The 23187-nt window shown below is 42.6% G+C and overlaps 1 protein-coding gene and 1 pseudogene across 16 annotated transcripts in view; both read right to left on the reverse strand.

The window, feature by feature from the left end:
* ST3GAL3 (ST3 beta-galactoside alpha-2,3-sialyltransferase 3) overlaps positions 1 to 23187 on the reverse strand; it is a 383098-nt gene that overhangs the window by 231065 nt on the left and 128846 nt on the right. For all 16 annotated transcript variants that reach the window (XR_004646912.1, XR_004646911.1, XR_004646913.1 and 13 more), the window contains one exon: positions 14081 to 14123. Coding sequence is in view for 13 of the 16 variants with exons in the window: in XM_034779913.1 (XP_034635804.1) it covers positions 14081 to 14123 (43 nt within the window). In the remaining 3 variants the exon portion in view is untranslated. The remainder of the gene's footprint in view (positions 1 to 14080; positions 14124 to 23187) is intronic.
* On the reverse strand, positions 9943 to 10558 carry LOC117881996 (annotated as a pseudogene).

Here is a 23187-nt window from a genome sequence, read left to right on the forward strand (position 1 = left end):
TTCCTAATTATCATCACATAAAATGGTTACCTCCTTTCTGTAACTGTTGTTCTTTGAGATGTGCTGCACGTGTCTGTTCCATTGTACATGTGTACAGTCGTCGGAGAACTTTTTCCCACAGTGGTACCTATCAGGGTGGCTCGAATGCCCTATGTTGCCATGTGCTACTGCATGCCAGTATAAGAAGGTGGCGCCACTCCCGATCTCCCTCAGTCCCTTCTTACTGGGTAGACTCTAGTAGCGAGGGGAAGGAGGGTGGGTCGTGGAATAGATACATGCCACACATCACAAAGAATAAGAGTTACAGAAAGGTAGGTAACTCATTTTTCTTCTTCAAGTGATTATAAATCTATTCCACTGCAGGTGAATCACAAGCAGCTTAACGTGGAGGTAGGCTCAGAGTCTACCTAAACAGCAGCTGAAAAACAATCCATCCAAAACTGGCATCACTGATGGGAAATGGTAAAACAAGCAGTAAAAGTGTGAAATTGCGGTCGGGCTGCTGCCTTACAAATGTCTTTAATAGAACTTGTCCCGGCAAAACTGCTGAAGCCCCTTGCACTCTAGACAAATGAGCCAATGCTCTTGGAGGGTGGTGTGATATTAGCTAACTAGCAGCACAACCGAATGCAAGAGGAAATCTTCTGAGTGGAAATCACTTTGCCCTGTCTGCAATCCTGACAAATAACTGCGCTGAGGATCAAAAGAGTCTGATGTGGTCCAACTAGAAGGCCAATGTTCTCCTTACATCTGGTGAATCAAGCTTTTGCTCATCTGGGCTCTACTCTGCTCTGGCCTCAACTGGAGTATTGTGTCCAGTTCTGGGCACCGCATTTCAAGAAAGATGTGGAGAAATTGGAGAGGGTCCAGAGAAGAGCGACAAGAATGATTAAAGGTCTTGAGAACATGACCTACGAAGGAAGGCTGAAAGAATTGGGTTTGTTTAGTTTGAAAAAGAGAAGACTGAGAGGGGACATGTTTTCAGGTATCTAAAAGGGTGTCATAAGGAGGAGGGAGAAAACTTGTTCACCTTAGCCTCTAAGGATAGAACAAGAAGCAATGGGCTTAAACTGCAGCAAGGGAGGTTTAGGTTGGACATTAGGAAAAAGTTCCTAATTGTCAGGGTGGGTAAACACTGGAATAAACTGCCTAGGGAGGTTGTGGAATCTCCATCTCTGGAGATATTTAAGAGTAGGTTAGATAAATGTCTATCCTGGATGGTCTAGACAGTATTTGGTCCCGCCATGAGGGCAGGGGACTGGACTCTATGACCTCTCGAGGTCCCTTCCAGTCCTAGAATCTATGAGTGCATGTGAGGCTTTTAAACCTGTTCTCCAAAGTGCTTGCAACCCCTCCCAACCTGGTGTGATCTGCAAATTTCGTAAGCATACTATCTACTCCATTATCCAAGTCATTAATGAAAATATTGAATAGTGCCAGACCCAGGACTGACCCCTGCAGAACCCCACTAAATATACCCTCACAGTTTGCCAGTGAACCATTGATAACTACTCTCGGAGTATGGTCTTTTAGTCAGTTGTGCACCCACCTTATAATAAATTCATCTAGACCACATTTCCTTAGTTTGATTATGAGAAGTCATGTGGAACAGTACCAAAAGCCTTACTAAAATCAAGGTATATCGCATCTACTGCTTCCCCCCCATCCACTACATCAGTAATCCTATCAAAGAAGGAAATTAGGTTGGTTTGACATGATTTGTTTTTGACAAATCCATGCTAACTATTCCTTATAACCGTATTATCTTCCAGGTGCTTGCAAACTGATTGTTTAATAATTTGCTCCAGAACTGTCCATGTACTGAAGCTAGGCTGACTGGTCTATAATTCTCCAGGTCCTGCTTGTTCACCTTTTTAAAGATAGGTACCATGTTTGCTGTTCTCTAGTCTAAGACCTCCTTTGTCCTCCGGAAGCGCTAAAAAAAATGCTAATGGCTCTGAGATTGCTGACTTAAATACATCTAAATTATCTAAATATTCTTTAACCTGTTCTTTCCCTATTTCATCTTGCGTTCCTTCCTCCTGATTGTCAATATTAATTGTGTTGAGTATCTGGTCATCATTAATATTTTAAGTGAAGACTGGGGGAAAATAGGCATTAAGCACCTCAGCTTTCTTGATGTCATCAGTTGTTAGCTCTCCTTCCTGGCTAAGTAGAGGACCTATACTTTCCTTCATCTTTCTTCTAATGTATTTAAAGAACTTCTTGTTGCCTTTTATGTCCCTTGCCAGATGTAACTCATTTTCTGCCTTCGCTTTTCTGACTTTGTCCCTACATTCTTGTGCTTGTTCTTTTGTGTTCCTCATCAATATGACCATGTTTCCACTTTTTGTAGGATTTTCAGGTCATTAAAGAGCTCCTGGTGGAGCTATATTGACCTCTTACTATTCTTCCTATCTTTCCTTTGCCTTTAATATTGTTTCCTTGAGGAGCTGCCAGCTCTCCTAAACTCCTTTTTCTCTTAGATTTTCTTCCCATGGGATCTTGCCTACCAATTCTCTGAGTTTGTTAACGTCTGATTTTTTTAAGTCCATTATCCTTATTCTGCTGCACTTGCTCCTTCCTTCCTTGGAATCCTGAAATTTCACTCTCAGCCAAACTGCTTTTCACCTTCAGATTCACTACCAATCCCTTGCTGTTGGTCAGAATCACGTCTAAAATGTCTGTGCCCCTGGTTATATCCTCCACTTTCTGGAAAAAAAAGTTGTCTCCCGTACATTCCAATAACTTATTGGAGATTTTGTGTTTTGCCTATTACTTTCCCAACAGATGTCTAGATAGTTAAAGTCCCCCATTACTACCAGGTCCTGTTATTTGTTCTAGAAATGCCTCATCCACCTCCTCTTCCTGATTTGGTAGTCTATGTAGACCCTCACCATGGCATCACCCCTATTTTTAACTCTTATCTTTACCCAGAGACTCTCAACTGGTCTGCCTCCCATCTCCTTCTGGACGTCAGAACAAGTATACATATCCTTTATGTATAATGCAAAGAAAGGGATGCATTAATCCATAGAAAAGTTTCTCAAGGGGAACAATGGAAGCTCCATTACCTTGGACAGTTAAAATTGGCTTGTGGAAACAATGAGAAATACACAACGGAGAATGTTCCTACCCTGGCAGATTGGAAAAAATTTGATGTGTCTAATTTCTATGAGTCTATGGGGGAAAAAAAGAAAGATAAAAATCAATGTAGAGATAGGCAGGGACAAATCTCTCAGCAACAAGTACCAGGGAAGTCTAGAATTCCACAAGTTTACCACTTCTTTTTTTTTTTATGGCAAAGCACCACGTAAAGACACACACACACACACACTTTCAAATCTACCTCGCACCCCAAAAACAAAGTGAAGAGAAAAGGGTTTGTTTCAGCTGTTATTAAAGTTCTGAAGGGAAGGAATTTAAACAAACAGCAGTAATCCAATCTGTCTGTATTCCTAGCACAGGCTCCCTCCATTTTTATGGCGCTCTCACAGTCTGGATCAAGTTTCATTTGAATTTGGAGAGTGAAAGTTAGTTTTTTTTGGCTCTCCGTTTATTTTTTACAAAGACCTCAATTTCTTCATGTTTTATTTCTTATGAGATCAGGTTTGTGATTACACTGAATATTCAAACATCTCTGTAACATCTCCCACATCTTCACTATAAAATAAAATTGCAAGACAACATACACCAGCTACTCAGTACCACGGAGTGTCTAGCCACTGAGCCCAGAAGATTAAAGAACATCCCTCATTTTATTTAAATAAGCACCCAAAAAGCTGATGTAAACCCAAAATATATACAAAATCCTATTTATTAATAGTGGTTGCTATTATAATCATCTAAGTTGATCTAATAGCTTCTTTTTCAAATTAGTATTTTTTTGGCAAATCTTTTGCACATATACGATAAATATCTCACTTCTATGTCTCACACTCTACACTACTATCCTTCTGCGTCACTGTGTAGTCACCCATCAGCAACCATAATTTTATTAAGTCAAGTGCTATCACTGTGTTCAGACCTGCCATTACGGCAATGATGCTCCATTCAAATTTCATTGTGAAAATGGCTGGTAGCATTAGGTTATGTTTCCACTCCATGCTTCAATTTTGGAAATAATCCAAATATTTCTTGTTCAATATAATAAATAAATGTTTACGTCAATTAAATTGAATTAGTTAGCACAATATAATTCTCATTCTATAATTTAAAATAAATTACCCTCACAAAAACTAGATTACAAAGAACATTATTAAGGTTGCAAAGTCAAGCACTCAAAAGTTTGGTAATGCTTAATAAAGGCTGCCTGTGCAACCTTAATGTAGCCCCCCAGTGCATATGCATTATGTTATAGTCTTAATTATATGATCACATACTATTTTTTTCATAGGACACCTGCCTCATTCCCTGCACAGAACGGATTGTGCTAATTTAATAAGCAGCTATTCAAGATTCATTTTCTCCTTGTTGTTCAATGTGTGGGCCCATTCCCTATTTACTACATGCTATTCAAAAGCTGCTCTGGAGACAATTACTAATTTCTTCATTACTATCGTATCTGAGTGCCTCACAAATATTAATTAAATTTAATTTCACAACCCCGGTGAGATGAGTAATATTTTTAGTCCCATTTTCAGATGGAGATGTTAGACAGCAGTGCCTGTCGGGGGTGCGCATGCACCCAATGCCTCCTCATGAGCCCATGTGAGGGCATAACAGGTGAGGCAACTGCCACATTCCCTCAATTCCTTCACAACTAAACCAGAGTTAGCTGAGGACTCCAAAAGCAAGGACAGAGGCAGGTTATGTATTCCAGGATGGACACCACCACCTCAAAGAACCAAGTTACTGCTAAGTAACCATTCCTTCTTCTCCGAGGAGGTCATTGCTTGGGTGCCCTAGTCCACGGCAAAGAGAATTCTAAGGAGGTATTTGAAGAAGTTAATAAGGTAGCTTTGCAGACGTTTACAGGGAACTCCTCCCAAGCAATGTGGGGCAGCAGGGGAGAAGCACAAAGGTGATTATTTGACAATCTAACAAGTGGGCGAGGCAGGTTGGCATCATGGGCTGATCAGAGGCAGGAGTTGACCTCTCAAAACTGAAAGAGAGATGATAGGTAGGGTGAAGAAGGGCCTTGAAAATGAAGACAAGCAGCTTTTGTTTGATGTGATGGAGAATGGGGAGCCAGCGGAGGGATGCAAAGAGAGAAGTGATGTGGTCAAAGGAATGGGCTAGGAGAATGATCTTTACAGCAGACTTCCGAATGGAGATGTGTGGGCAAAACTGCATTTGTCCAGGCCAGAGAAAAGGATATTGCGGTAATTGAAAAGAGATGACAACACCCTGGATGACAGGGATAGATCAGTGGTTTGAGCATTGGCCTGCTAAACCCGGGGTTGTGAGTTCAATCCTTAAGGGGGCCATTTAGGGAACTGAGGTAAAAATCTGTCTGGAGATTGGTCCTGCTTTGAGCAGGGGGTTGGACTAGATGACCTCCTGAGGTCCCTTCCAACCCTGATATTCTATGATTATGCTCATTTTAAACCTGCCATCTATTAATTTAATCAGGTGACCCCTAGTCATTGTTTTATGTGAAGGAGTAAATAACACTTCCCTATTCACTTTCTCCATAACATTCAGACCAGAACTGCACGCAGTATTCAAGGTGGGGGTGTACCAGGGATTTATATAGTGGCATTATCGTATTTTCCGTCTTGTTATCTATCCCATTCCTAATGGTTCCGAACACTGCTCGCTTTTTTCACTATCGTTGCATATTGAGCAGATGTTTTCAGAGAACTCTCCAGTTATTCCACTCCTTTTTGAGTGGTAATGGATAATTTAGACCCCCTCATTTTGTATGTCTAAATGGAATTGTGTTTTCCAATGTGCATTACTTTGCATTTATCAACACTGAATTTTGATGCTCCGTCACCCAGTTTTGCCTGGTCTCTTTGTAACTCTTTGCAGTCTGCTTTGGACTTAACTATTTAAGTAATTTTTTATAGACTGCAAATTTTGCCATCTCACTATTCACCCCCTTTTCCAGATCATATATGAACAGCACGGGTCCCAGTACAGATTCTTGCAGGACCCGCTATTTACTACTCTCCATTGTGAAAACTGACCATTTATTCCTACCCTTTGTTTCTTATGTTTTAACTAGTTACTGGTCCATGACAGGACCTTCTCTCTTATCTCATGACTGCATAGTTTGCTTTAGAGCCAAAGATTTTCTGAAAGTCCAAGTACACTATATCCACTGGATCACCTTTGTCCACATGCTTGCCGATACCCTCAAAGCATTCCAATAGAATGGTGATTCCCCCATATGATTTCCCTTTACAAAAGCCATGTTGACTCTTCCCCAACATATTGTATTCATCTCGCTGTCTGATGATTCTGTTCTGTACTATAGTTTTAACCAGTTTGCCTGGTACTGAAGTTAGGCTTCTGCAATTGCCAGGATCACCTCCGAAACCGTTTAAAAAATCGGCGTTACATTAGCTACACTCCAGTCATCTGGTACAAAGCCTGATTAAGCAACATGTTACAAACAATAGTTATATTGTAATAGTGATATGCATCCGAAGAAGTGGGCTGTAGTCCACGAAAGCTTATGCTCTAATAAATTTGTTAGTCTCTAAGGTGCCACAAGTACTCCTGTTCTTTTTGCGGATACAGACTAACACGGCTGATACTCTGAAACAATAGTTAGTAATGCTGCAATTTCATATACGAGTTCCTTCAGAACTATTGGATGAATACATCTGATCCTGATGATTTATTACTGTTTAATTGATCAATCTGTTCCAAAACTGATAAATCTTGCAGATGACACAAAAATTAGGGGAGTAATAAATAATGACGATCACAGGTCACCAACACAGAGCGATCTGGATTGCTTGGTAAACTGGGCACAAGCAAACAATATGAGTTTTAATATGGTTCCATGCAAATGGATACATCTAGGAACAGAGCACACAGGCCTTACTTACAATGGGGGACTCTCTCCTGGGAAGCCGGGGCTCTGAAAAAGATCTGAGGGTCCTGGTGGACAATCAGCTGAACAGGAGTTCCCAGAGTGACGCTGTGGCCAGAAGAGCTAATGCGACCCTGCCATGCATAAACAGGGGAACCTTGAGTGGGAGTAGAGAGTATTTCACCTCTGTATTTGGCACTGCTGCAACCACTGCTAGAATAGTGTGGCCAGTTCTGGTGCCCACAATTCAAGAAGGATGTTGATAAATTGGAGAGGGTTCAAAGAAGAGCCACGAGAATGATTAAAGGATTAGAAATATGCCTTGTCGTGATAGACTCAGAGAGCTCAATCTATTTAGCTTAAAGAAAAAGTTAAGGTGTGACTTTATTGCAGTCTATAAGTGCCTGCATGGGGCACAAATATTTAATAATGGGCTCCTCAATCTAGCAGAATAAGGTCTAACATGATCCAATGGCCAGAAGTTGAAGCTAGACAAATCAAAGTATTCTTAGAATCGGAAGGTCTTCTAGGAGTCCAATTTGTTTCATGCGCTATGCATATTTTTTGGTTTGAGATTCTAATTTCTGCAACTGCATATATGATAGGTACAAATGTAAATAAATAAAAATAAACAACTCACTGAGGCACTTAACAGACCTCTTTCCCTGAGCATCCATGAAGGTACTCAGAACCTGTGCCCTGTTTGCAAATGTGTCCACCTTGCCACTTGCCCCACTCTCTCCTGCCACTTGCAAGACATTAACAAACCCCACCTTTAAAAAAAATGCAAAGCATTCCCACAGAATGAGTCTACATAATACTTAGCCAATACACGCCAGAAGAGAACAAGGAGTCCTTCCCTCCCACATATCTATTGCAAAGCTTTCCTCCCAGCTGAGAGGAGGGCTCCTCAGGATGCATGATTTTTCTTCACTAATGACAAGGTTTTTGGCCTGAAACAGTCTGTGCAAAGAGAACTATTTTCCAGATGTCCCTTTAACAGACAAACAGCACAATATTATAAAGATCTGCATTCCACTTCCAAGTCAGATTCCCCTTGCAAGGCCAGCCTTGCTAAACATTTCAGGGAGGTATGCATCAGAAACAAGATTTCAAAGGAAAATAGAATTCAAAGCAATTCCAGATATTCCTACAAAGGGGGAGAAACAAATCTGGTTTCCGTGCAACTCCCATAAACACAGGAGAATTCCAAAAGCAAAAGAATTGTTATATAGCTATAATTATAACAACTACACTATAAATCAATCTGAATAGCCTGGACTGGGCATGTGCAGTGTAAAAGAGGCAGAGATAGCAACAGGGGTAAAATTAAACTGCCAAACGTGAAATACCACCCTATATTTATACCAGCTAAATCATTTCCTGTGTATAATTTGTTTTAAACTGTGAACCAAGGCATTTACGTCTTACTGCAGGGCTACCTTCACAAGGGAGGTTAGTCCTTCTTTAATACCTTAAATGTCACCAACTAATGACAAAAGACAGACATGGAACAACTGAAAGAGTATGGGAAACAGGAGAAACTGAGTTCCGTTGCCCCAAGTGTTTCGCCTGGTCACACAAGGTTCTCACATGCTGTCAATCGTTAAGGCAACACACCAGTGGCAGAATCTACAGCAGCAGCCATGTAATGAAGCCATTTCTATCAACAGGGTCTTCAACACAGAACACATTATCTCTAAGGCCTTGAGCCCAGGTGTCCACCAACACAGTACTATCTTCATTATTAAGTTCTGTAGAAAACTTATTAGCTAGCCTAGCTTTTAAGCTTTGCCTTTCACTGAGTTCATAGCATGTATTCAGAATACAAGGAGAGCACAATACCAAATCCACTAACAGCAACTACCGTAAACATCCACAGGATCTTATCCATGCAGCACTTCCTGCCCCATAACCATAATGTAATTTCACAGTGTTTGTCTTCTTCGTGTCAGGCCTCAGTCTGCAAGCTTTTCAGGAGTGTTTTACTAACTCACATGATGGGCGCCAAACATGCACATTTATGATGCTATATACATATATTTCATTTAAGAAGTGAGTAAAGAAAATATATTATTATTTTATCACCCAGAGACCCCAACCAAGACCAGGGTCTCATTGTGCGAGGTACAGCACAGAATAACAAACAGTCCCTGTTCCAAAGAGCTTACCATCTAAATAGACAAGACAGACAAAGGGTGGGAAAAAGAGAGCGAACACACAAGCAGAGTGGAAGGGAAGGCTGGAAGGGATGAGCTAAAAGCTAAAAACAAAGGGAGAGGTGACTGGAAGGAGGGAAGGGAGAATGAGAAGAGCACAGAGGACAGGGTGGAGGGAGACTGAAGTGATGATGAGGGTCAAACAGCAGAAGGAAAAGAATATCCAGAGGAAAAACTGTAGGAAGTAGAGTCTGGTATCATCAGTGTCCACCAGTCCCTGCTGAGACAGCTTCTGTAGCTGCTCTTACCAGCTTGAGTCTCTGCCCTGAGTCTGGCTCCATTATGGAGACTTTCCTTTCCCTGGGCCCATCTGGCTGGATAGGGATCTCCCCTGCACATTTTCCGTCCAAAGAGGGCTACTGTTAAATTCGCGCAGAGAAGTACTCAAATATCAGGAAAGGCCTACATTAAGATTGCCCAGATTCATAGATTCCAAGGCCAGAAGGGACCACTAGGATTACCCACTCTGTCCTCCTGTATAACATGGACCAGAGAACTTCCCCACAATAACTCAGAGAGCATATATTTAAAAAAAAAAAAAAAAAAATCCAATCCTCATTTTAAAATGGTCAGTGATAGAGAATCCACCGCAATCCTTGTTAAATTGTTCCAATGGTTAATTACTTTCACTGTTAATATTTTTTTCTTCTTGTTCTAAACATTTATGTAAAAGGTATACAACAATAGTGCCGAAATGTGGGGTTTACTTTACTGGAAATGCTGGTCAGAAATTCTTCAGAGTACATACTGGTATGGGTCTACCTTTCCTTGGTCTGAAGCAGCACTGGAGTAAGCCATGCTATAGAGAACGGATGGCTAAATATGGTTTTCATGTTGCTACATTTTGGTTTTTTAGCCCATCTTGTCTCTTCCATTCTCAATTGTTCTATTCCGGTTTCATCATTGCAGAAGGAGTGCACCTGAGACCCAAGCAGAACAGATGTGAATATGAGAAACGGGAGCCTCAAAACACAAGAGGATAAGAAGGATCACTGTAGCTGGTAAGAAGGATCACTGTAGCTGGTAAGAAGGATCACTGTAGCTGGTGGAGACAAGGAGCTGCATTTTGTCCAGTCTTCTTCAAAGCAATACAGGAAGTAAAGTCCCACCATGACTGGCGCATGCAGGGAAATTATTGCTATATACATTGTAAATGGTACACAGTCCTTCTGGTTATTCTCTCCTACCCAGTATTAACCCATGAACAGTGATAATCCATTTTCAAAAAACCCCTCTTCAGACCCAGGCCAGGAGCAGCGGCCACCTGTCCCTGATGCCAGCAGGTGCAAGTTTAGCACCTCACAGCCACCCAGGTCAATGTTCCGTTACCCAGTGCAACACGCCATTTGCCTTACAAACCAGGGAAGCCAGCACACAATGCCCTAGTGCTGCTACTTCCTGCAGGCAACCTTATCAGTGCGCAGCATTGCAATACAATTGTTAATTACATGCTCACATAATAGTTCTCACATAATTATAGGTGGTGCAAGTAGCAACACCTAAAGCTAAGGCTGCCTGACCGTTTCCATGATAAGACTCTGTTTTGATGTGTCATTCCATATTCCTTATGAAAATATGCTAATGATATGAATATGACATAACTGAGATGTACTTTATACAAGATGGCTCATGTGAGATCTCATTGGAAAGGTTATGATTTACTGAATGTGATTATCCAATCTGCATGCCTGTATCATGTCTGTATCTGAAGTTAGGAATATTGACTATGTATCTGTATTTCAACTATGCTACTTTGGGTGACGCCCCCTGCTACCACTTCAGGTACAACAATGGAAAAGCCAGACGAGGCGGAAGGCCCATCAGCGAGGACAATAGACTGTGAAAAGCTTGGCTTTCCTGTGGACACTCCATACTGCCCCTGACTCATGGATGCTGTGATCCTACAGAGTCAGGTGGTCTTGTCACCTGATACTAAAACATTACCTGGGACTTCTTGTAACTTTCCACTGGAAGGGAAGGGGGGTCAAGTTTGGGAAACAAAGGATTCCCGCCTTATGTTAATCCTATTTAAGGGTGAGGAGGAAGGCAAACTGGACTCCTCCTCTCCATGGCTGTCTGCCCAAGAAGACAGACTGCAAAAGCCACCTGAAGGGAAGGCAAGGGGGGAGTCCAGACTGAGACAGGGGTCCAGTCTGAAAAGGAATATAACTGGAACTCTGAACCACAGAACCTTTGTAAACTGCCTGCAACTATATCTAGAGTGAGAAATACTATTTGTAACCAATTTCTCTAGTGAAACTAGCTTAGTAATCTGCTTTGTTCTGTTTGTTACCCCTTTTACCACTTAAAATCTGCCTTTTATACTTAATAAAAATGGTTGTGTTTATTATTAAACCCAGTTTCTGTAATTTCTAACTGTGGGGGCAAGAAGTGTGCACACCTCTCTCCACATTGAGGGAGGGGGTGACATTCATACTATATCTTTGGGTCTGCACTCCCAGGGAGGTGGACATCTAAGTGCTGGAGCAAGTCCCTGAAGCTGAGTCGTCCCAGAGCTGATCTGCAGCTGGGTGTGGCCCTGCCTGTGTGTCGGTTAGAGGAGGTTTAAGAGCCTGGCTAAGCAAGACCGGTTAAAGGGGGCCCAGGCTGGCAGAACAGGTAGACTCAGTGGTATCTCAGCAGATCAGGTGGCGTTTCAAGGGGTCCAACCCATCACACCTGTTTTCACTTGTTTATAATTTTGCCAACGTAAACAATTTGGGCTGAAATTTCCTATCCCAGATTTCTGCTTCCGGCTGAATATTTTTGGAACGTTAGATCAAAAACACTTCAGTCATTTCTGAGAACAATATTAGGAGAAAATACATTATTTTGTCTATGTTAAAAAAAAATCTTACAGACGTTTACCTGAGGAGCCCTGCCGTCTCCAGGCTTTGAAGTAGAAACTTGAAATTTGGCAGGGGAAGGAGGGAAGGGTCAGCCTGGTGTCAAAGATGTATCTTTGATCATCCCTGTGAAAATTTACCCAAATTTGACCAAGTTATAAGCTTCATTTTTTGAGTCCCCAATTTAAGACACCTGGAGTCTGGTTTGCAGAAGTGCTAAACACTCACAACTGTAACTGAAGTCAATGGGACCTCTGCTCTAAACATAGAACGTGCTATAAAATGCTACGTACTTTGAAATATCAGGCCCAAGGCTTCTCAAATTGGGCACCCATAACTAGTTAATTTTTCACTTAATCTCTGTGCCTCAGTTTCACATGTGTAGAATGGAGTTGGACTTCCAACCTTAACAGTCTTTTCATGCAGTGTTTTGGGGATCTACACAGTAACTAATACACAATTTTTTCTACTATCTCAGATACATGCATAGCATCTTCTGCTACTTTGTTACTACTCTTTAAGCCAGAAAAAAACAGATGATGGTACTTTACATACCAAATGTACAGTGAAAGAGAGTGGCTTTTACACAGAGACCTTTTTATTCACTATGCACCATACGTTATTTGCAGTGGATGAGATAAGGGCTTTTATGGGGCTTCCCATTCACAATGGGGAGATCCTGGGTAGAATGCAGCATTTCAGCCAGCCCTCAGCTAAGACTTCAATGAAATGTTGCAATCAATCAATACAACCAATCCTTACACGACATCAAGGGCAGCTGTTGAGCGGACCTGAGCCATTGTACAGGTAATGCAAATTCATGCCATTCCAGCCAATGGATTGTTTCAATGCCTTTTCACCTAGCACAGATAGGAGGAGGAGGCCAACTAACATCCTCTTACAATGAAATTATTATACAGTCACTGACATCAGACTATAGAGTTGCTGCTCACCATTAGTCAGCAAATTTAACCTAAAATTGACTGGTATAAGGCTATTCCATCTGGTGTCACAATCAGACCTACCCACCTTCGTAACTTTTGCCCCATCTATGACATGGCAAATTGATCTACTACCACCAGCAGCCACTAAACATACAACTCAGCTTCACAGATTTTAAGGCCAGAAGGGACCATTAGATCATCTAGTCAGACCTTCTGGATAACCCAGGCCAGAGAATTTCATCCCATTATTCCTGTATTGAGGCCAATAACTTGTGTTTGGCTAAAGCATCTTCCCAGAAGGCAGCCTGCTTTGATCTGAAGACTTCAAGAGATAGAGAATCCACCACTTCGCTTGGTTGTTGTTAATCACCCTCACGGATAAAATTTGTGCCTGATTTCTAATTTCAATTTGTCTGGCTTTAACTTCCAGACACTGATTCTTGTTATGTCTTTCTCTGCTGTTAAAGAGCCAGTTAGTACCTTCTATCTCCCTGTGAAGGTATTTATACACTTTACTGAAGTCACCTCTTAATTTTCTTTTTGATACGCTACATGGATTAAGTTCCTTAAGTTTCTTGCTTTTAGGCATTTTTTCCAGCCCCCAAATAATTTTTGTGGCCCTTCTTTGCACCATCTCCAATTTTTCAACAAGCTTCTGGGGTCATGTGTGAATGGCCCAGATGTGAAGGAATCCGTTCCCAACCTCTCAGTTACATTACAGCTTATTATTTCCCATGGTTCCACAGGCTTAATTAACTTTTCCTAATTTGGAAGACTCGGAATAAGACTCACAGGGCAGAAAGACAGGCATAGGTTAAGGTTGATGTTAACTATCCTCTTGATCAGCCATCAAGAATTGAAAGGGAGTGAACCAAAGTCTCTGCCAGCCTGGCTAGGCATGCAGCAGTGACACCCAGAGAGCAGGAACCTTCAGTCTGCTCCTAATCTCAGCTCTCCCATCTGACAGTGCACTGTCCTCTCAAACAATCCACACTGCACGAGTAACCCAGAATTTTTGTTGTCTGCAATAGAAACCATAACAAAAAAGGCAAAGGAAAGTAGCATTCCCATCGTTCTACTCACAGTTTTGAGTCCAGCTTCAGAAGAAAGCCCAGTTTGTCATATTCTGAAAGACAAAAACAGGAGACTTCATGAAACAACAGCAGCTAGTCACTTCTCCCACCACAGCAGCTCCTCACTGAACAGCACAACTATTTCTGATTGGCAATGACAGCTGAATATACAGTGCAGTCAACCAATACACATTATAGAGTGACATTAATTAAATGTATTCCCTCAGAATAATACCTCTGAATCTTCAGGTTCATTAATTCCAAAGTCATTAGAACTAGTTGAGACCTTTGCAGGAAGACCCTGAAGAAGCAGCACTATGCAAGACAGTGAATAGGAAGGCATATCATGCTTTCCTGATTGGAGTGGGGCTAGTCTGGTCACTAATTCACCCATGCAAATGTCTTCCTCACTCCGGGAACTGGTAGAGCTTTCCAATTTCTCTTGACTGCCTAAGATCACCCCATGCCTCCAGCCTTGTGATTAAACAAGTGCCCTCCTGACCAGGGTTGCTAACAGGGGCATAGTTACACTCTGGGTACAGCTGGTAATGCAGGAACTGCATCTGAGAGGAGTGGAGAGCTCTGGAGCCCTGCAATGAGAATCTGGGGATGAGCTAGTCAGAATTTGTCCCTCTCCGGAACAACAGGGAACAGCTACAGAAACATTCCCATGGGAAACTGTGTTTCTATGATTCATGTGTAGAATTAAATGCAAACACTTATTTTAATAACTAGAAATACCTTGTGATCTTGTAAATCAATTAAAATATTGTCGTAAAATAATGATTTCTCTAAGAATCCAGGTGATACACCCCAAGAGACTTAATTTTTGCTTATTAATATAATGTATTATTTGTATTGTGGTAGTGCCTAGGGGCCCCCATACATGCAGCCTCCCCCAGGCTTCACTGCACTGGGGGTTGTACAAATATAGAACAAAAACATGATCTCTGCTCCAAAGAGTTTAACAATCAGGACATACTAAAGGAAAAAGAATGAAAATGCTGCCCTTGCACATACCAGGGGAAAGGGGCAAGAGGATAGCCCATGCTATTGTGAAGCTGAGTAACTGAGGGGTGTTGAGAAGAGGTGGCCTATAAGATGGCCTCACTGCTAGGAGTTAGTCTTCATTATAAAATGAGTTGGGAAACCCTGGTGTAAATATTGCTTATGAGCTCAGGGGTCATCCACACTCTCTACAACCAGAAGGAGACAGCTTATCTATGTACCTGGGATGAAATCTTGGTCCCAAAGTCAGTGGAGGTTTTTCCATTGACTTCAATGTGACTGCGATTTCACCCGTGGTAAATGAGGAGAATTAAGATCCAAGCTCACAATGTGTTGCACACTTCACAGCACCTGTAGGCTGAGTTTACTGCATGCAGCAGAGGCTCCTTGCATTCCTCCATTATCCCTCTATTTCAGGGACTCGTGCAATCCCCTTACCCTCCCTGAGGCTCTGTCTCCCCCCATACCACTGCCACCATCCCCCCAGGTCAGGCGCTCTGTGCCCCCCATTCTCCCTTTTCCCTCCAAGTCCCAAATTTTGCCTGTACCCAGGTCCCCATTCTTCCCCTGCCAGGAGATTTGTGTCCCCCATTCCCCCCAGGTCAGAGTCTCTGTATGCCCTCCCCCCCCATGCCAGGGTCCCCCATAATCCTCCCTATACCATGGCTGTGTGCATCCCCCACCCCCTGCAATCATTATTATTTCTTTTCTTTCTATCTAGGAGATCAGTCATTCAGGGTGCCAACTATACACCACCAAAACAGGAAGAAGAGGTGGATGAGACTATTTTAAAACAATTAACAAAATAGAATCATAGAATACCAGGGTTGGAAGGGACCTCAGGAGATCATCTAGTCCAAGCCCTTGCTCAAAGCAGGACCAACCCCCAACTAAATCATCCCAGCCAGGGCTTTGTCAAGCCTGACCTTAAAAACCTCCAAGGATGGAGATTCCACCACCTCCCTAGGTAACCCATTCCAGTGCTTCACCACCCTCCTAGTGAAAAAGTTTTTCCTAATATCCAACCTAAACCTCCCCCACTGCAACTTGAGACCATTACTCCTTGTTCTGTCATCTGCTACCACTGAGAACAGTCTAGATCCATCCTCTTTGGAACCCCGTCAGGTAGTTGAAAGCAGCTATCAAATCCCCCCTCATTCTTCTCTTCTGCAGACTAAACAAGCCCAGTTCCCTCCGCCTCTCCTCATAAGTCATGTGTTCCAGCCCCCTAATCATTTTTGTTGCCCTCCGCTGGCCTCTTTCCAATTTTTCCACATCCTTCTTGTAGTGTGGGCCCAAAACTGGACACAGTACTCCAGATGAGGCTTCACCAATGCCGAATAGAGGGGAATAATCACGTCCCTCGATCTGCTGGCAATGCTCCTACTTATACAGCCCAAAATGCCGTTAGCCTTCTTGGCAACAAGGACACACTGTTGACTCATATCCAGCTTCTCGTCCACTGTAACCCCTAGGTCCTTTTCTACAAAACTGCTGCCTAGCCACTCGGACCCTGGTCTGTAGCAGTGCATGGGATTCTTCCGTCCTAAGTGCAGGACTCTGCACTTCTCCTTGTTGAACCTCATCAGATTCCTTTTAGCCCAATCCTCCACTTTGTCTAGGTCACTCCAGACCCTATCCCTACTCTCCAGCCTCACCCCCATCTTAATGTCATCCGTGAACTTGCTGAGCATGCAGTCCACGCCATCCTCCAGATTGTTAATGAAGATATTGAACAAAACCGGCCCCAGGACCGACCCTGGGGGCACTCTGCTTGATACCAGCTGCCAACTAGACATGGAGCCATTGATCACTACTCGTTGAGCCTGACAATCTAGCCAGCTTTCTATCCACCTTATAGTCCATTCATCCAGCCCATACTACTTTAACTTGCCGGAAAGAATACTGTGGGAGACCATATCAAAAGCTTTGCTAAAGTCAAGGAATAACGCGTCCACTGCTTTCCCCTCATCCACAGAGCCAGTTATCTTGTCACAGAAGGCAATTAGGTTAGTCAGTTTAATCATACAAAGCAAAGGAACTGGTGGTGATGGGGGACTTATCTCTTGGGAAAATAATACAGTAGGGCACACATTATCCAACAAGTTCGTGGAATTGGGGACCGTTTTTTATTTCAGAAGATGGAGAAAGCAACTAGGGAAGAGACTGACCTAGATTTGATTTTGACAAATAGTGAGGAACTGGTTGAGAATTTGAGTGAAAGTGAAATGAGAGAGTTCATGATTCTAAGGAATGGTAGGAGGGAAAACAGCAGAATAAAGATAATGGACTTCAAGAAGGCAGATTTTAACAAACTCAGGGAGTTGATAGGTAAGATCCCATGGGAAGCAAATCTAAGGGGAAAAAGAGCTTAAGAGAGTTAGCAGTTTTTCAAAGAGACAGTACAGGCAAAAGTGCAAACTATCCCACTGCATAGGAAAGATAGGAAGTATGGCAAGAAACCACTGGGTCTTAACCAGGAGATATTCAATGATCTGAAACTCAAAAGTCCCACAAAAAGTGAAAATTAGGTCAAATTACAAAGAATGAATATAAAAAAACAACACGAGCATGCAGGGACAAAACTGGAAAGGCCAAGGCACAAAACTAAATTAAACTTGCAAGGGACATAAAGGGTAACAAGAAAACATTCTACAAATACATTAGAAGCAAGAGGAAGACCAAGGACAGACTAGGCCCATTACTCAATGGGGGGTGTGGGGAGAAAGACAATACAGACTCTCCCCGGGTTACACAAGACCCGACTTACGCAAATTCGCACATACGGAAAAAGTTCCATAAGCCAGAAATAGGATTTTCTAGGTGGGGAAATTTTTGCGTAACGTACGGGTATACGTTTCCGGCCTCCCCACATTCGAGTGACGCAAGGCTTTCCAGAACGGAACGATTGCACAAGTCGGGGGGTGTCTGTAGCAGAAAATGTGGCAATGGCAAGAATGCTAAATGCCTTTTTTGTTTCTGTTTTCACCAGTGAAGTTAGTAGTGACCAAACACCTAAAGAGTGAATGCCAGTGATGATGAGGTAGGATCTAAAGCTAAAATAGGGGAAAAAACAAGTTAAAAAGCACTTAGACAAGTTAGATGTCTTCAGGACAGCAGGGCCTGAGAAAATACATCCTAGAATACTCAAGGAGCTGACTGAGGAGATATCTGAGCCATTGGCGATTATCTTTGAAAACGCATAGAAGATGGAAGAGATTCCAGATGACTGGAAGTGAGCAAATATAGTGCCTATCTATAAAAAGGGGAGTAAGGACAACCCAGGGAATTCTTCCACTCGACTCCACATGGATAAGGCCTCAACTGGAGTATTGTGTCCAGTTCTGGGCGCCACATATCAAGAAAGATGTGGACCAATTGGAGGAAGTCCAGAGGAGAGCAACAAAAGTGATTAAAGGGCTAGAAAACATGACCTATGAGGGAAGATTGGAGAAAATGGGTTTGTTTCGTCTGGACGAGAGAAGACTGAGGGGGGACATGATAACAGTTTTCAAGTACATCAAACATTGTTACAAGGAAGAGGGTGAAAAATTGTTCTCCTTAGCCTCCGAAGATAGGACAAGAAGCAATGGGCTTAAATTGCAGTAAGGGAGGTTAGGTTGGACGTTAGGAAAAGCTTCCTGGCAGGGTGGTTAAGCACTGGAATAAATTGCCTAGGAAGGTTGTGGAATCTCTGTCACTGGAGGCTTTTAAGAGCAGGTTGGACAAACATCTGTCAGGGATGGGCTAGAAAATACTTAGTCCTACCTTGATTGCAGGGGATGGGATTACTGAACAATCTGATGTGTACAATTTACTTAGACTTCCAAACACCTTTGACAAGGCCCCACACAAAAGTCTACTACACAAGCTAAAATGCCACAGGGTGGGAAGTGAACTATTCTCATGGACAAAAAACTGTCTAGAAGACAGAAAGCAAAGACTAGAATTAAAAGGTCATTTTAATTGTTGCAAAAGGCTAACAGCAGGGATCTTAGGGTTCCATAACTAGGTTCTGTAATGTTTAATATACTATCTGGAAAGAAAGGAATGAGTAGGGAGACAGTAAATATTACTCCTGGGGAAATTCTGCACCAAAAAATTAAAAATTCTGCACACAATATTGCAAAATTCTGCATATTTTATTTGTCAAAATAACACAATATAATTATACCAGTTTCAATTATTTTTGGTCATTTATTTCAAAATACTTGTCAGCAAGTGTCTGTAACAATACAGACAACAAAAAGGGATTCAGGAAATGTTTTTTGACACATAGATTCCTTACGAGGCATATTAATACAGAACTCTGAGTAATAATCATTTAAACTACAATACAGAACCATATTTCCTGCACCCCTCAGAAGCAGTGCAAAGGCTTGGGGAAGTCAGGGGTAACGGAGGAGCTGAGAGAGAGGGAAGTAAACTGCTGGGAAGGAGCCTGGGTGTGAACTTGGAGGGTTGTTGGTATGGGTAGGAAAAGTATGGAACAGGTTTTTTGAGGGTCAGGGAGGGATTGTTAGGGAGCTTCCCCCATGCAGACCCTGGCTGACCCCTAGCCTCTCTCATTCAGTCAGGTACATCTGCCCCATCCCCATGTGTTCCTACACCCCCATGTGTCCTTGAAACTTCAGTCCACGTGTCCCTCCACCCCCACGCAGACACCCACTTGATTCCCCCCATCCCCATGTGGCTCTGCACCCCACCCCTGTCCCTATGTGGCTCTGTACCCCCTTCCCCATCCGCATGCGTCTCTGTGCCAGCACTCAGCCACTTCCCTGTCCCTATGTAGCTCCGCACACCCTCACCCTGCACCTCCCTCCTCCCTGTGGCCCCACTCCCATTCAGCCCACCACCTCACGCTGTCTGTCTCCCCACAGCCCCTGCCTCCTGACCTGACCTGGCCTGACAGGCGCTGCGACGAAGGCAGGCTCTTTTTATTCCCTCGCTGGGCTGGCCGGGAGCTACTGCTTTGTTCTATCACCACAGTACCCTCTGGTGGGCAAAAGGCGGAACTGCAGCAACATTTCGGCAAAGCTTATTTTCTGCGCAAAAAAATAAAAATATGTGCAGCTCATTAATTATGCATGCACAATAGCGCAAAATTCCCCAGGAGTAAAATATGCAGATAGCATACAGTCTTTTAGGTTACTCAAGACCAGAGAGGACTGTGAAGGACTTCAGAGAGAGCTAAACAAGCTAGATGAATGGGCAACATGACAGCAAATGAAATTTAATTCAATAAATACAAAGTAATGCACATTAGCAGGGAAAACAATTAAACTACTCAGACCCCTTACAGGGTTCTAGATTAATTGAATAAACCCAAGAAAGGGACCAGTGAGTCACTGCAGACAGCTCAATGAAAACCTCTGTTCAAACGTGGAGCTGGGATAAAAAAAAAACAACAACACACACAACGTTAGGAAAAATCAGGAATATGATAGTGACCAGTGAGAATATTCTAATGCCTTTTTATAGATCAGTGGTGCAGCCTCACCTGGATACTGTGGGCAGGACTGGTCTCCCCATCTCAAAAAGATTCAAGTAAAAAGAGCTGAGAGAAGAAGGAGAATGATCCAGGGCACAGGAAAGGCTCATATGAAGAGAGATTGAAAAGAGTGTGATTGCTTACCCTGAGAGAGGAGACGAATAAGATGGGACATGATCAAATCAAGACTGGTGCCTTTCTGGAAGATGCTTAGTCAAACACAAGTTATTGGGCTCAATATAGAGATAACTGGGTGAAAATGAATGGCCTGTGATACGCAAGAGGTCAGACAAGATGATCTTACAGTTCCTTCCTTTGGTCTTAAACTATGAATCTATGAATAATAAAAGTATATAAAGTAATCAATGATCTAGAGAAGGTTGATCAGAAACTTCTTTCCTCCCTGGGCCATAATACAAGAACAATGAAATAGTCAATCAAATTAAAAGGTGGCAAATTCAAAACTGAAAAAAGGAAATTATTTTTCATACAATGTGTAATTAAACTGTGGAACTCATTGCCACACAGAGGCCAAGAATTTAAGACTCAAAAGGGATTGTATGGATAACAAAAATATCCAGAGTTGTTACAATTAAAGATAAAGATTGGCAGGGATATTAAACCTCGTGTTTCAGGTCTTAAGCCAATCTCTAATTACTGGAGATCAGGTTGAGGCCTACTGTGGGGGGCAGCTTGTTTCACAACCTCCTACAGAGGAAGATGTAAACACCCTGCAGAAGCATCTGGTACTGGCCATGGTCAGAGACAGGATACTAGACTAGATGGACCTCTGGGAATTCCTGTTTCTACCAATGGCTATTTATAGACCTAACCTTTACTAACAGTGAGGAAGGATAGTCCAGCAGTTAGGGCACCAGCCGCGGACTGAGAGTCCTGAGTTGAAGTCTCCGCTTTGCCACAGATTCCCCGGGTGGCCTTGAGCAAATCACTTTGCTTTGCTGTGCCTCAGTTCCCTATCTGAAAAACAAGGACAACACCACTGCCTTAATTCCCAGGGGTGGTGTGAGGATAAAATACATTAAAAGATTATGAGGCACTCAGAGATAAGTATCTGTGATAGCTATTTGATGTCAGAAACTTGGTGCTGTCTGTTCTACTATAGAAGTTCATTTTACAGGCCTTCTGAGGTGCAAACTTCATTCAAACACAGTTCAGAGTCAACCCTTACTGTTCAGCACAACACTGAAAAGCAAGACTCCAGTACCACAAGACTTCTTTGTTCAGGCTCCACTGAACAAACAGGCACACAATGATACGCTATGTCCACACAGTACATATACATTCATCCACTTTTAATTTTAAGGTGATTTTTATTTTACTTTGCTTTGTTTTTAACCTGCCTTTATGATATTGTGCAATTGCACAAGCACACTGGTGAGTGGAGGCTGAGGCTTTATAATTACTATGCAGTATCAAGCACAATGGGGGCACTAAAGCAATACATGATCGCATGTTTGGAAATCTGAGCGCATAACGCAGGCTTAGGGCTTGTCGACACTGTGCTGCAGTGTGGACTACAGAGGTATGAATTGCACAGTACACCAGAGTGATGCACTCTGACTGCCCTGTGTGGAGACACGCACCAGGTACCTTTTAGTTTGCATGAGCTGTGTCCATACAGGGCAGCTGGAGGGCAACACACTGTTGTGCTGTGCAACTCACACCCCCATAATCCATACAGTATTCTTATTTTAAATTACGCTTAACATATTGTTCATACAAAATCAGGTCTCCAGTCACTACACATTATATACTCAGGTGGTAAAACAGGAGAGCCATTAAAAAAAAAAAAAAAATTAATGGAGATATCCCATCTCCTAGAACTGGAAGGGACCTTGAAAGGTCATCAAGTCCAGCCCCCTGCCTTCACTAGCAGGACCAAGTACTGATTTTGCCCCAGATCCCCAAGTGGCCCCCTCAAGGATTGAACTCACAACCCTGGGTTTAGCAGGCCAATGCTCAAACCACTGAGCTATCCCTCCCCCATTCTCAAAGTACTACAGAGCATACTTCGTAGCCTTAACAGACCCTAAGATCTATCTAGAATCTTCTACTACACCTACCGCTACAGCATCTCAGTGCATTTGTAAGATGAAAAGAGGAACCAGGTCCTTCTCTTTAGACAGCTCTCACTATCATCTTTTTGTGTGGAAAACACAGCCTGATCCTAACTCATAGTTACAGTATTTCCCTCAGAGAGCAATGCCCCTCAGATTTCTCTGTTTCCTTTACTACATTTGCATAGTCTATAGTGTCTGATGCCACTCTGGTGTAGACAACAGGATTTCCCATTAATTCCAAGGCATTGTGGCTATATCATCCATTACAACAGGAGTGATGTATGAAATAACAGGCCAAAAGAGAAGATATTAAATTAAACAAACAAATAAAAAGATTCTTACAATGGGTTCACTGGCAGAACAGTATGAGAGAGAATCTGGAAAAGGGTTTCCCCTCTCAGCCACAGGGGAAATACACTAAAGAATCAAAGAGTCCTGTGGCACCTTATAGACTAACAGACGTATTGGAGCATGAGCTTTCGTGGGTGAATATCTACTTCTTCGGATGAATCCGGAGAAGGACTCTTTGCTTCTTTT

Source organism: Trachemys scripta, chromosome 8, assembly GCF_013100865.1.
Source record: "Trachemys scripta elegans isolate TJP31775 chromosome 8, CAS_Tse_1.0, whole genome shotgun sequence".
NCBI classification, from domain to species: Eukaryota; Metazoa; Chordata; order Testudines; family Emydidae; genus Trachemys; species Trachemys scripta.